This window comes from Antechinus flavipes, chromosome 2 (assembly GCF_016432865.1).
Source record: "Antechinus flavipes isolate AdamAnt ecotype Samford, QLD, Australia chromosome 2, AdamAnt_v2, whole genome shotgun sequence".
In the NCBI taxonomy this organism is placed as follows: domain Eukaryota; kingdom Metazoa; phylum Chordata; class Mammalia; order Dasyuromorphia; family Dasyuridae; genus Antechinus; species Antechinus flavipes.
Genome location: NC_067399.1, coordinates 254,097,314 through 254,111,212, shown reverse-complemented (window position 1 = coordinate 254,111,212; position 13,899 = coordinate 254,097,314). Strand labels below are relative to the sequence as shown.

At 32.0% G+C, this 13,899-nt stretch overlaps 1 protein-coding gene across 9 annotated transcripts in view; it reads left to right on the top strand.

Annotated features, from left to right (window-relative positions):
• The window catches only part of DIDO1 (death inducer-obliterator 1), a 59,014-nt gene that overhangs the window by 29,443 nt on the left and 15,672 nt on the right, over positions 1-13,899 (top strand). For all 9 annotated transcript variants that reach the window (XM_051976724.1, XM_051976725.1, XM_051976727.1 and 6 more), the window contains 6 exons: positions 8,455-8,935; positions 9,242-9,401; positions 11,057-11,173; positions 11,516-11,620; positions 12,232-12,364; positions 12,530-13,073. In XM_051976724.1, coding sequence (XP_051832684.1) covers positions 8,455-8,935; positions 9,242-9,401; positions 11,057-11,173; positions 11,516-11,620; positions 12,232-12,364; positions 12,530-13,073 — 1,540 coding nt within the window. The remainder of the gene's footprint in view (positions 1-8,454; positions 8,936-9,241; positions 9,402-11,056; positions 11,174-11,515; positions 11,621-12,231; positions 12,365-12,529; positions 13,074-13,899) is intronic.

The following is a 13,899-nucleotide window of genomic DNA, read 5'->3' as shown; positions in this document are numbered from 1 at the left end:
GTTGAATTTTTTTCTCCATTGGTAGGTTATATTTTTCTAATAGAGGATATGACTTTATTTTCAGGTTTTTGTTTTTTTGACAATACACAAGAGAAAAAATTTGGCATCCTGAGTAGAAAAAGATAAAAGACTAATTCACCATTAACTATAACACAAGTTGAAATCAACACATTTGACCTATTTATGCCTCAAATCATTTCTATTTTTTAAAATTGTGAGAAAAGAAAAAGGGAAATCTACCGGTTTTAGGACTATGCTTATAAAGTAAGATGATGTGTGTGTGTGTGCGCATTAGGAATATTTAAAGTATAATACTTTTAAAAACATTTTGATAAGTGTTCGAAGAAGTTTAGTAACTAGTATTTCATGTTTTCTTACATAAGTGGGCTACTTATATTTTAAAAGTAGTATCAACAGGAAGGCAGTTATATTCCTGAATTAGAGCTTCTAAAATCTTAGAAGCTAGAAGCAAACTTCTAAGCCTGAATTTTTGCCCCTTTCATTTACTTAAATGGAAGGTTGAGGGGCTTTGAGGAGGAATGAACCAGAAGGGGATTCAGGAGGAAGAAAAAAAAAAGGTAAATTATAGCATTTTAAATAGCATTATGTAATATACATTAAGATGTCATTTAGGTTTTTCTAGACTTCTCTAGGAGGAGGTGACCTATTTAAAAAGCCCTACTTGAAATGACCAGTTAACTCTTATTATTATTATTATATAGTTTTAAACTTGGTGATGCTGAAGTTGGCTATAAATTGAAAACGGATTGGCAGTTTGTATTCTTGCCTTTTAATCTTCTAAAACACAACCAAGTAAAGAGAAGACCAATCTGTGACCTTTATTGAGAAGATGAAATTACTAGATTTTTATTTCCATCTTGTATTTGGAGCAAAAACTAGATTCAAACTGCCTGTATTAATGGAATATCTGTCCCAGTAACAGCAGAGTTCATGGTAGGAAAGATTTAGAAATGAAAAGGAGCATGAAATTCATCTAGTCTAAATCTCTCATTTCATAGTAATGACAAGATTGATTTAAAAAAAAAATAGGTTACACAAGTGATCTCATTTGATTATTTCTGGCACATATATGGACCCTCAATATTTGCTGATTGACCATCTTCTGAGGAAGATGCTGTTTTCCTTTGCAAATTGAGGCAACCTAGGCCCAAAGGAGCTTGAGTAGTCTGAGGTTTCACAGGTTAATAGAATTAGATTTTAAATACCTAAATTCTCTGAGGTGTTCTTTCACTAAATTATGCTTTTTATTTTTTTCAAAGTAACAATAGTAAAATTGTAAAAAGAAAGGAAAATAGTAAATTGAGATTGTTAATTTTTTACTCTGTATTTAGATGTTTATTCATGCATTCCTTGAATCTATTGGGGTAGTAAATATGTTTTTAAAAGAAAATTAGAGAAAGGAAGTGTAGAATAATGAATAAAAAATTGGAATTTAGAAAAATGTGGGCTGAGATGCTACATCTCACATGGTATTTAATGGACTTGCTGCTCAGCACAGTCCACTGCACAGAGTCGGGGCTTAAAAATGATTGACAGTGCTCTGTGGAAAACTCTTTGACCAAAATTACAGTTTGTAGTTCCCATTTTGCTTTTATAAAGCTTTTTCCTTAGATATTCCACAAACTAAATCACTGATTCTGCTTTTGTCATATACAGGAATTGGTTTAGCTTTTTATTTCCACTTATGGTTTTAAGATAATGAAACTTAGGATCTTAGTTGACAGAATATTTCAGCTTGAAGAGATGTTAGAAATCATCTCAATTTGTTCATGAAGAAACTGAGGTATGGAGAGATTGCTTCTGGGTACACACGTGACCCCAAAAGTCGCAAAAAACTATCCAGGGCTCTTGCCACTTTTACCATCTGGTTTGGTGTTTCACCAAAGAAATAAAAAGTTTTAATGCTTTTTCAGATTTGGTCATTCAATAACTTCAGTAATGATAACAAATTATGTAAATGCCTTAAGTTTCTCTTGGGTAGTTTTATAATACAATGTGTAATATGTAGACTCATAGATTTGAAGGTAGATCATCTGAGTTAAGATCCTTGCTCTACCAATTAACTGTGACCATAGGGGTTAAGTTATTAAAGTTTAGGCCTGTTCCATTTATGAAATGGAGAGGTTAAAGGACTCCAGTGGTTTTATGTTTAAAACCATTATTACTAGAACTAATTCTAATATATCTGAAATTTCCCATTAGTAACTACCAGTTTAGATTCTAAAGACCTGAACAAATATAGTGGTAGTAATTAATAGAATATGGTTATTTTCAATTAAGATTATTAAGTGAATTTATCTCTCCACCCTGCCTCCATTTAATAAAGCATAAGGCTGCTTTACAAGAGACTGAAACATTTTGTGACACTAGGTACCACTTAAAAATTAGTTGATAGAATGCCAGTTTTACAAAATGTAGTCAGGTAATTATAGATTAACAGAACAAAATTTGGACTAAGAGGCCTTTCGTTCAAATAGATTACAAATAAATCATACACAATATGCCTCAAAAGAAATTAGATCTTTGAGATGTGATTTTCTTTTTCAGCCCCTTATTTACCATTCTTTCCAACTATTTTATGTATTCAGAAAAATTGCTCATTTTTAATTCTGAAGTTTGTATTCTGGTGTTTGGAAAAATCACTGATAATTCTCTAAATGCTCTTAGTTCTATAGTGCTTTTAATAGAGAAAATACTTTAGCACTTTGAAAAAATAGTTAGGCTTCATTCAGGTACTTATATGTATATCTTCACTAAAGTCCTGATGCCTTCTAATATGGAGGTAAGCGTGAGTTCTCTCAGGCTATGCCAGCATAACTAGTAGTTTTCTATCGTGCTGGATAGTTTTCCAGTATGGTACTATGTGTGCATATAAACCTAAGTTTTGGAGAAGCTAGTTATAATGTTGGCTACTGGGTGTTTTTTATTTTAGCCTTTAATTCATGAAGATTTTCTACTTAAAGGGTGGAATACCTAGTGATCTGGGTTTGGTAATTGATATATTGAACACCTCAGATGAGAGTCTGGAATTCTTCCCTCCCCCCTTAAAAACTGACGTTGTCAGGAGAACCTTTGTTATTAAGACTTGAGAGTGCTCCCCAAAGAGATCTCGTTTCAAACTGAGACAAAGTCTTCAGTTCTCAGTGTTCTCCATATCCTAGTCACTGCTGACTTGTTCAGTCCTATGAGGTAGGCTGGTGAGAAGCCAGTGAGCAGTGCTGACTAAGTTATGATCACCATATGGGAAGAGCAACAGCAAATCAAACCTTCAAGCCAGGTTTGGATCAAGACTACTAATTAATAGAATTACCACATTTCCATTAAATTTTCAATCCATATTTTAACCTTGATAACTATAGCTTTTAGAGTAAACAAATAAAGGCAGAAAAGTTTGAAATCCATTTTGTGATCCATTGCTACACTTAAGTCATCGTTGATAGAAGATTAATGAACCGGGGGTTTGGGGTGGGAACACCTGAATGAATATTGTATATTTAGTAAATTAATCCTGAATTTTCTATAACTCCCTATGAAAGAAAGTTTGATTGTGGGTTAGGGGATAGAGGGAGGGATTTGATACTTAATTTGTTCAGTTTGTGCCTGTTTGGTTGGAGTAAAAATTTAAATTGTCTTGATTTAGGAATTTAACAAAAAAGAAACTTGAAAGCTTTAATAAGATTTTCTCTTGATTACTTGATTTGGGTCTCGTCTGCCTCTGAACTGTTATAACCACTTAGATGTGTGTTGATTTTAAAATTTGGCACAGTACCAGAAGTATTCTGCTACAGGCGATTTTAACCATTCTTAAAATCTTAAAATATACATTTTTACTTTGAAACAAAAATGGAGCTAAAATCCTTAGTGCAAATCTTCGTATAGTATTGAAACTTGTGCAATCAATACTCATTTTTCAATGGTGATGTAGGATTGTAACAGAAAAATCCAAATAATTTTTTTCTAAATACATTACCCCACCAAATTTTTAAGTCCTTAAGTTTGTATCATCCTAATGTGCTTACTAAAGAGTTGTTAGGGAGCTAAATTGGCAGTAAAAAGTTTGAATCATTGGCTTATTTCTAGTGCCTTAAACTTTTAAATATTTAATAAATGAATAAAAATTTATTTAATAAAATAAAATATTTATTTTGCAAACTTTTATGTGTTATATAGCCATTATAGCTCATTTACCTTGTCACTTCTCACAATTTTGAGAAGCTTTTTAAAGTGATTGACCTAGAGATAGGATGAAAAGACAAGTTCAAATCTGGCCTGACATCTGGACATGTCACTTTAATTTCTCCCTTTTTCAGTTTTACCTGGACTAAATTTAAAATGAGGTAAATAGCATTTACCAAAGCAAAATAAGATATTTTTTAAAGCTCTTTGCAAACTTCAAAGCACATGTAAATATTAAGTATTTGTAATCTTAATTCAAATGTAATTTTCTCATATTAAAGGAAAATAAACTGATTATAAAAGTCAAGTATATATTTAAAAATCTTAATATGCAATGGAATATTAAAGCTTGCAAGATTCCTTCTTGTAGTTTCTAGATGAGGAAAGTTAAGATTTAAAAAGTGAAATTACTAAGTCAACGCTTGGACCATACTCAGATTTGTAGACTCGTGTCAATCTTTCCTTTTTGCTCCCAAATTTTCCTGTCTAAGGAAATCAACTTTTTTCTAACTATTAGTATATTTTAAAAGGTTGTTTTCTAAGTTCCATGCATTTCTTTGGGATTGGGGCAATTTTGAAAAGTATCCAGAAATTACATTCCAAAAAATTTATCACATTAATATGAATTGACTTAGTTTATTATTGAAATAAGGCAATATGATCAAGTTGGTAATTTTTTTTTCTTTATAAAATTGTTATTCATAAAACTTGCAGATTCCAAATTAATACATCTGAATCATGGCAGACTTGTTCACTTTCATAAAGTTCAATGGTAGTATGGTTATTTGAATATTTTATTATACTTTAATACTGTATTATAAAAACTTATCCATGGACATTTTCTTTCCCCTAACATACCCTTCTATCTAAATGACCATTTAACATCTTTTAAAATCTTAAACTCTAAAAGGGTATCTACAAGGTTCATTATTGTACCACATTATGGTACAGTTTTCTTTCACTGAGCAAAAACTGACTTAAATATTTATAAGTAAACTTTAAAGTAGCACGGTACTTTTTCATTTGATGAGGGTAGATAGAAGTCAACAGTGAAAAAGTAATGTCAGTATTTCAGAATGACATTGCTAAAATTATTGGATGTAAAATGGAGAAAGGAATGATCAAATAAAAGTTTGATTAAGCTATTGCAACATTGTGATGTTGTTAGATGATTCTGATTTCCAGTAAGTTGAACATTTAATATACTTTCATGATACTTTCAAGAATTTTAAAAATTTTGAAAAAACACTGTCAAGATAGGAAAAACTGAATACCCACTCCTTTAATTACTAAATTGAATTTAAAAGATGTCATCTAAAAATTTTAAATAAATTGAATGCATATTATAGATTTAAGAGCTTGCCACCCCAATAATTTATAGACACTTTTGTTACACACAAATCTCATTCTATATATTTATAGGCTATTATTGATTTAGCAGCAAAAATAAAATAATTAGGTTTCCTCCTCTAGGTAGAAATTATGTCCTAAATTGTTTCAACCTCTCCTATATACACTTTTAAGCACATTCAAACTTGTATTATAAGTATACCTATTTAACCCTTATAAATTTATTCGGGTCAGGAGCAGTCACTTTAGGGTTAGTACAATTACTGCCTATTGAATTCTCACCCAGTGTTTAAATCTATTAGTATTAAAATATTTTTTTAAGCCTATCTACCCCTCCACTCCCATCATTAGCAATTTTAATTTTCTTTTTTTGTGGACTCGCACTTCATTTTATGATATAAGTATTTGTCTTATGTGAATTTTTAATAAGACAGCACAATGTTCTGCAGGAAATAGACATGAATACTTCAGTTGAATTAAGTGCTTGCTATGGGCAGAATATTGTGAAGTAAATAAACATAATGCCCTAAAACAAAATAGCCTACAGGTTACTGGAAATAATCTAAGTTGATGATTCATTAAGTATAGGAAGAAAGGCCTTTTAAACTGAAAAGGCAATATTAGGACACTTCCTGGCACATTTTTGTTAGTGTTTTGCTAGAAGCTAAAGTAGGTTTGGATAAACTTACATATATATATATATATATAATATATCATGCTATGCAGAATTCTCTCCTGATTCTAATATGTTGAAATATTGAAATAGCTATAATATGAAATGAAGTTTTTCAAATTAGAAACCACTGCAATGGTAAAACTGCTTCATGCATAGACTGTTAAAAGTAGAAAGCAAGGCAGTATGACATTGTTAAAAGATGCATCAGGACGAACTGGGATCATATCCCACCACTAAGCCATTGGCATGTGACCTTCAGCAAGTTACTCATCCTCCAGGCAACTTGGAGTTCAGACTAAAGTTACAGAATAGGTGCTGATCCATACTGACAGAAGACTCTTCTTCACCAAGAGTTCCATATACCACTTAAATACTCTTATCTGTAATGTCAATGCTAACTTGGCTAGGTATGATATGTAACTGGAACACCTATTAAGTCCCTTTTAAAAATCCATATTAATACACACAAGTGTATTTAATATCCAGCATACCTTGAAACAGGCAAAATGACAAACTGGATAAAATGACAGACGCCGGAGAATTCCTATCTTCCTAGCTAGCTTCTCTATGAAACTGAGACTAAACTGAAAATTTGTTCACTGCCTGATTCCTGATACAGTATCAGCTTGCAGATTTCACCCATTATTTGAACTCTGGGTGTCAAATTTACTCATCCATAAAATGAAGAGTTTGTGCTGTATAATAACTGATATTCTTTGAAGCTGTGAATTTTATTAACTCATGTTTAAGCTCTGATTCTACTTGGGTGCTATTTGATTTAGTTTCCCATTATTTTCCTTCAACTAACTTGCTCATTAAGTATATTCATGAAAGAGTGGATTCAATCACTCAATTCATTTCACATATCAGGCCTACCAGCAGCTATTTCACCATGAATAAGACAATATACATTATACAAAATCTCTGAAATATTTTGAATTGTATTTGTTCAGCATATAGGAATTGTTTTACTAAAACTATATTTAATATCCTTGTTCAGATGGACAGCTTGGGTGCCCTGTTTTGCTATTTTGTTAGAAAATTTTAAAATGCTAGTTTATTGCACAACTTCAACCCCTCTCTATATAATTTGTCTACATTTGAAAAGTACTATAGCCTCAGCCCTAGATTTCTAATCAATAAAAAGCATTACTTGGCAATATTAAACTAATTGAATTATGAGGAAGATGGCCAATGAAAATTTTCAAAACCCTTTATGGGAATTTTGACCTAAATTGACAAAAGGATATTTTGCTTAAATTTTCTATTCCCTTGATGTTATCTTAGGTTAGCTGAGACCTTAGTACTTGGTTCTTATACAGACTTTTAAAAAGACTACATACATACTAATTCCCTTATGGAATCTATTGCACACGAGTTTCTAAGTTAAATTGTAAATAGTATCTTAAATTCTTAATGATCAGCAGTCAAATTGTAGCATGTAAAGAGGCCTTTTAAAAATGGAATTGTAAGAATTTTTCAGACAGTATTTTTTACCTATCTCAATGTTTTCTAAATGATTAAAATTTGGAATTGGGAATTTCTATATGTAAAAAGGCATTTCAAAATGAGCTGTTCTCTAAAGTCCATGTCTTTAGATAAAATTTCACATTTAAGATTTAAGATGAGAATTCCCTGGGGATTCTAATGGTTATATTTTTCTATCCCAGTATATTAGATGAATAACATCTCAGCCTAAGAATAAAAGAAAAAACATTTCTGACAGCCTCAAAAAATGGTTGTGTTCATTATTACAGCTGTTCCACTATTTGACGTTGTTCATTTTTAAAGCACTGTACAAATATTTATAGCTTAATAACAATACAGAATTATTTCATACTAGCATAGTAAAAGTAATATAACAATTTTCTGCAACCTGTGAGAAAATTGGAAGTTCCTGGAGAAAAGACTGCATTAGTCCAGAATCCTTATTTTAGGTTTCACTGGTATTTTATACAATAACCATTTGGAATCAGATCATCTAATTAATGAAATGATTTTTAATTTTTCATATTTTATACTCAATAGAAATTTTCCTTATCTTTCTGTAGCAGTACTTATACTGATTTTGAAACTTTTCCCTTATATTTCCAGATTTGTTAAGTCTTTGGTGTTTCTTGAGCTCCATTACATAAATTTTAACTTTTCTCTTATCCTAGAGAAAATATTTTTACAAATTAACTTCCAATTTTCTGATCTTACTCTTGACCCCTTTTCTTTTTCTTTTGTAGCTATTAAAGAAGAGAAAAAGATGGAAGATAAAATGGCCACACCTCTTCCTGTGACAAAGAAAGTCATTCCTTCAACTTCAGCTTCTGTTGTTGGCAAACAGTCCTCTACTTTGCCTAGAAATATAGTCCCAAAGAAGTCCCCTTTTATTAATGCTTCAGTTACTAAGCAAGCTATTAAAAATTCACCTGGAGGCTTCAAAGGTGTGATCCCCAAGAAGTCATGGTTGTCTGGCAATCCATCAGGCAGTGTTTCAAATACCAAACAGTCAGGATTGGCTTCTGCTTCTGCAGCATCAGCTTCTAAAAAACTAAATGTTTCATCCACGTTAGCTGGAGGGCCTAGAAAACCAGTACCACTTTCTGCTAGTCCCGCTTCCTCATCTACTCCAGGAAAATCAGGAGCTAGTCCCTCCCAGTCACAACCTAATTCTCAAATTCGACAGAATATAAGACGATCCTTAAAGGAGATTTTGTGGAAAAGGTGGGCTATTTTGCTTTTTGGGGGTATACGACGTCAACTGTTATGTTTGTACTGCATTACCTAATAAGATGGAAATAGAGAAATATTTTTTCAACTCCAAATTACAACCAGTTTCATGTATCACACATAACTAAAATTTGATGAAAGTTTCTTGCCATGAAGCTTAATAAACTTGACATTCCATATGTTAGCATTGAAACTGAAGATAGAAATTTTTTTGGCATTTGATCTTTGGCAACTCCCAAGTGTAAACCATTCTAATTATGCTAAACACCAAGTTTTTATCTTTTGATTATTCCATCACAGAGTCAATGATAGTGATGACTTAATCATGACAGAAAATGAAGTAGGAAAAATTGCTCTGCATATTGAAAAGGAGATGTTCAACTTATTTCAAGTTACAGATAATCGGTACAAGAGTAAATATCGCAGCATCATGTTTAATCTCAAGGATCCAAAAAATCAGGTTTGTGTGTTTCTTGACTATTGGAATATATTTAGTCATTTTTATCAGAGGATATGAGGAAATATTTCAGAGACACAGTGGCAGTTAAGTTGAACCTTCCTCCAGGAAGGAAAGAATTTCAGTAAATCAATGTAAAAATAATGAATTTTAGACAGAACTATACAACCTTGATTCTGGAAATGCATAGGCAAAAGGGCAAGTTAAGAGGAAATAAGTCAATTTTGAAGCATGAAAATAGATTAGAAAGGCTTCTTAGAACCAAATTATGGAGTCCTTAATTGCCAAGCTCATTAGTTAATACTTTAAGCCATGAGGAATAGGCAACTATTAAATAATTTTTAATGAGGATGGTTACTTAGATTGATTAAGGCGTGTTGAAGATTAATTTGACAGCTTGTCAAAGATGAATTGGCAAGATGAGAGTTGGATAACAGAACAGACTATTACAATAATCTAGGCAGTGGTGTGGTGCTGGTGAGTCTCAGCTATGTGCAGATATAGAGTGGAGAGAAAATGATAAGGACAGAGAAGGATGTAGCCGTAAGAAGATTTGGCACTTGAGTAGAAGGAAGAGAGACAAAGTCTGGGTTTTTTAACCTCATTGAGGTGTTAGTAATAGCAAGTATGAGATAGAGAAATTAATGGGAAGACCAGAGTTGCATATTCGTGGAGATGAAGGACAGTCTGAGTACAGCATGGCTTTCAAATCCAAGTAGAGATGTGTAACAGACAGTTGTAAAATCAGGTAAGAAATTAGGAGCATATAATGTATATTTCTGGATGGTTTTTATAGAGATATGTGAATAAAATAGTATGTAGGGAAGAGGAACAATGACAGCTTTTGCAGGAATAACCACTCTTGGAAGCCAGAGAAAATTTTATAAACTCTAGTGAAAGAGGTCAAGAAGGAATAGTCAGACAAGTTAATTAAACAGAAAAGCAAATATAACTGCAGTAAGCATAACGTAGTGGTAGATGTTGTGTTACGCTGAAGCAATATATCTACATTACTCCTATTCAGAACTTTACAACCTTGTTGGATTTGCTATATCCGTAAAATTGTTGACAAAATGCTTCCATTTCAATATTTTGTCATTCCTATTGCTACTCTTAATTCAGCCTTTTACAATAACATGATGGTATTAGTTTTTTTTCTGGCATTAATTTTCTTCTTTCCACATCATGTTATAGTTGTCACTTTTTTTTCCTAAAGGATCACCATAATTAGATCATTGTGCTGCACAGAAATATTTTGTAGCTTCACATTTTCCATTCAGTAAAGCAACACCATAGTCTAGCATTTGAGGCCTTTGCCTTGTCCCAGCCAATTTCCACTACTGAACCATACAATTCAGTTAATCTAGACCCAGGCATACATATTACACCTTTCCATTTTGGTATTCTCCTGTTTTCAACATTGATCAATAAATATCCTATTCTCCTTAAAATCCCTTAATGATATTTGCTATTTCTTTGTTCACCCCTGCCTGAAAGACTCTATTATTTTGTTCCATTAAAGAAGTGTTGCCTTGAACATTTATTTACTTCTACTAGTGCTTCTTGAGGGTAGAACTCTGTCCATCTTAGTATCATTTTGTACAGAAGTTTGAAGTACTGCCTCAAATATTTGATTAATATGAAGCATTTCTTTATAGGGACTTTTCCATCGTGTTCTTCGTGAAGAAATCTCTCTGGCAAAACTTGTGAGAATGAAACCTGAAGAACTTGTATCTAAAGAATTGTCAACCTGGAAAGAGAAGCCAACAAAATCTGTAAGTTTGAATTTACAACTTTAAAACGTGTTAGCTACTTAACTCTTTTGTCTGAGAATAGTATAATGTACTTAAATATTATTTTATCCTGTAATCATTGAAAGAAAGCTTTTTGGTACAGAAATGGGAACTATATTGAACTTGGAAACCAAAATATCCAGATTTGAATATACTTCTACCTCTGCTAGCTTGTGTAATTTTTAGTAAATCATTTAGCTTAAGATCCACTTTCTTCATTAAAAAGAGAGATAAGAAAAGTCATACACTCCCTACTTTCAAGTTGTTGAAATAATTGAAAATGCTATGTGATCATTGTTTTTTTTTATTTAACTTTTCTTTTAGATGATAGAATCCAGAAATAAATTACACAGTGAAAGCAAGAAGTCTGCTATGAAACAGGAAGCCATACCAGATATGGAAGATTCACCACCAGTGTCAGACTCAGATGTAAGTATATCAAATCTTTGTCTTATATTTAAAGAATTCATAAGTTGACTAATGTAGATAGTTGACATGCCTTCATACATAAGAAAACACTGATGAACTGCTCTAGCTGAAAGTGTTTATCAGCTGGTGGCCCAAAGATTATATTGTCTGAACTTGATTCATTTGTTCCTCCAATAACAGATACATGATCTTATCATTTGGGCTATACATGGATGTAGCCTTTCTTGCTTGTTGTAGGACCTGTCCCAATTTAAACTTCTAGTATAACTTTTGATCAACTCACTGAAATCAGTATAAGTTCAGAAATCTGACAGCAGGATTCCTTACAAATAATGGTATTATAACAACAACAATAATAAAAGTAAGCATTTATATAATACTTTGTAAAGCACTTTACAAATACCTCTTTTGATCCTTACACCAACCCTAGGAGCTAAATATTATTCTTTGTTTTATAAATGAAGAAGCTAAAACAGAAGCTAGATAAATTATCCAGTATTACATATCTCTGAAGTCTTCCGGACTCAAGGTCCAGAATGCTATCCTGATATGTATTAAGTTTTTATATCTAAATATAGAAAAATAGGATTATATTTTTGTTGTTTTTTTAGGAACAAGAATTAGCACGTGCTGTGCCTGAAAAAAGTAGTGCTCCTCTTCTTGATGTTTTTAGCAGTATGTTGAAAGATACAACAAGCCAACATCGGGCTCATCTTTTTGATTTGAATTGCAAAATTTGTACAGGTAAATAAAATTTGGTGATTGGCTCAAACATGAATGTAAGATTTTGATGGTTGGAACTACTTTTTCATTTCTTTAAAAAAAATTGTTACATGTAATTTTTTTTCCACTTGGTTAGCTAACCATTTTGATAGGTAACAAAAGTTAATATCTTTCTTCATTTTTCAGGTCAGGTCCCATCATCTGAAGATGAACCAGCTCCAAAGAAACCAAAATTGTCAGTTTCTACTAAGAAATTGGAATCAAAATCAAAATTTGACAGCTCTGGTTCTGGATCTATTTCTAATCCTCCTGATGAATTGATATCTGAAGCCATAGCTGAAAATCCTTCTGAACCAGAAGTTGAAAGTATTTCACAAATGAATTTAGAAAGAAATTATTTTCCTGTACCACTGGGGCATAGTAATGTAGAACCATCTTCAATAGAAGAAAGTTCATCATACCCAATTTCCTGCTCTGCTGGGGTTGTCACTACTGTAACAGTTTCTGGTAGAGATCCCAGAACAGCACTAAGCAGTTCAGCTGCTATCAATACCTCAGCCACACGTCTTAGCTCTGGCCCTCTGACTGACAAGCTTTTGACTGGAGAAATAAAGCAAGAAATGCTAAAACCTGTTTTGACACCTACAGCAGTTCCAAAATCTATATTGGCCAAGCCATCATCTTTACCAGACTCAAGATACTTATCAGTTCCTCCCTCACCAAATATTAAGTATGTACTAAAGATATAATTTTAAATTATTAGAGTTCTTAAATATTTGGTTTATTTGTATATACTTTAGATTTTAAGGTTGATTTAATAGATTAAATGTAAAACTAGAAATTTGATAGCATAAAGTTTTAATGCTTATGCAGTTTATTTTTTTTTAACCTAAGTATTGAATGTAAAGATTTGGCAGTAAGATAAATAATAAGTCAGTCAAAGCAATAATTTAAATTCTGCCCCAAAAATGTCTTCCAGTCAGATTTTATTCACATAATCTTTTATCCATGTAATAAGCCCTTAAACACGATGGCTAAGAATGGGTAAACTGGCACAAGGCTGATGAGGAGCTGGTGAAAGCTAAGTAGTGTGATATCTCATAAGTGGCTACCACATATCCATCCTGCTCCATTTAAAGAGACCTTGTCTCAAAAAAAGAAAGAAAGAAAAAAGGTTGCCCTCTAAACCATGTCTTAAGAGAAATTGATATTTAATTTAGAAAATAAGACTGATAAGGAGATAATAGTTTTCAGGTATTTGAAGCACAATATTACATGGAAGGATTAAATTTATTTTTGTGTAGCTATAGAGGGCAGAATTAGGAAGTTCTATCTAGATGGGTACAATTCAATTCATTGAAAGAATATTGTTTTTAAAAATCAGTCACAAAGTGGAATGGTTTGCTTTGAAAGGTGAGTTTCCTTTCAGTGACAGTATTTAATGTGACTTGATTCTTAAACTGTATTAAGAGGTTGAATTAGATCTTTGATCTGCCTTAAACTCAGATTCTCTAATTCTATACATTCAGTGCTATTTTATTAAAAACTGGAACTTG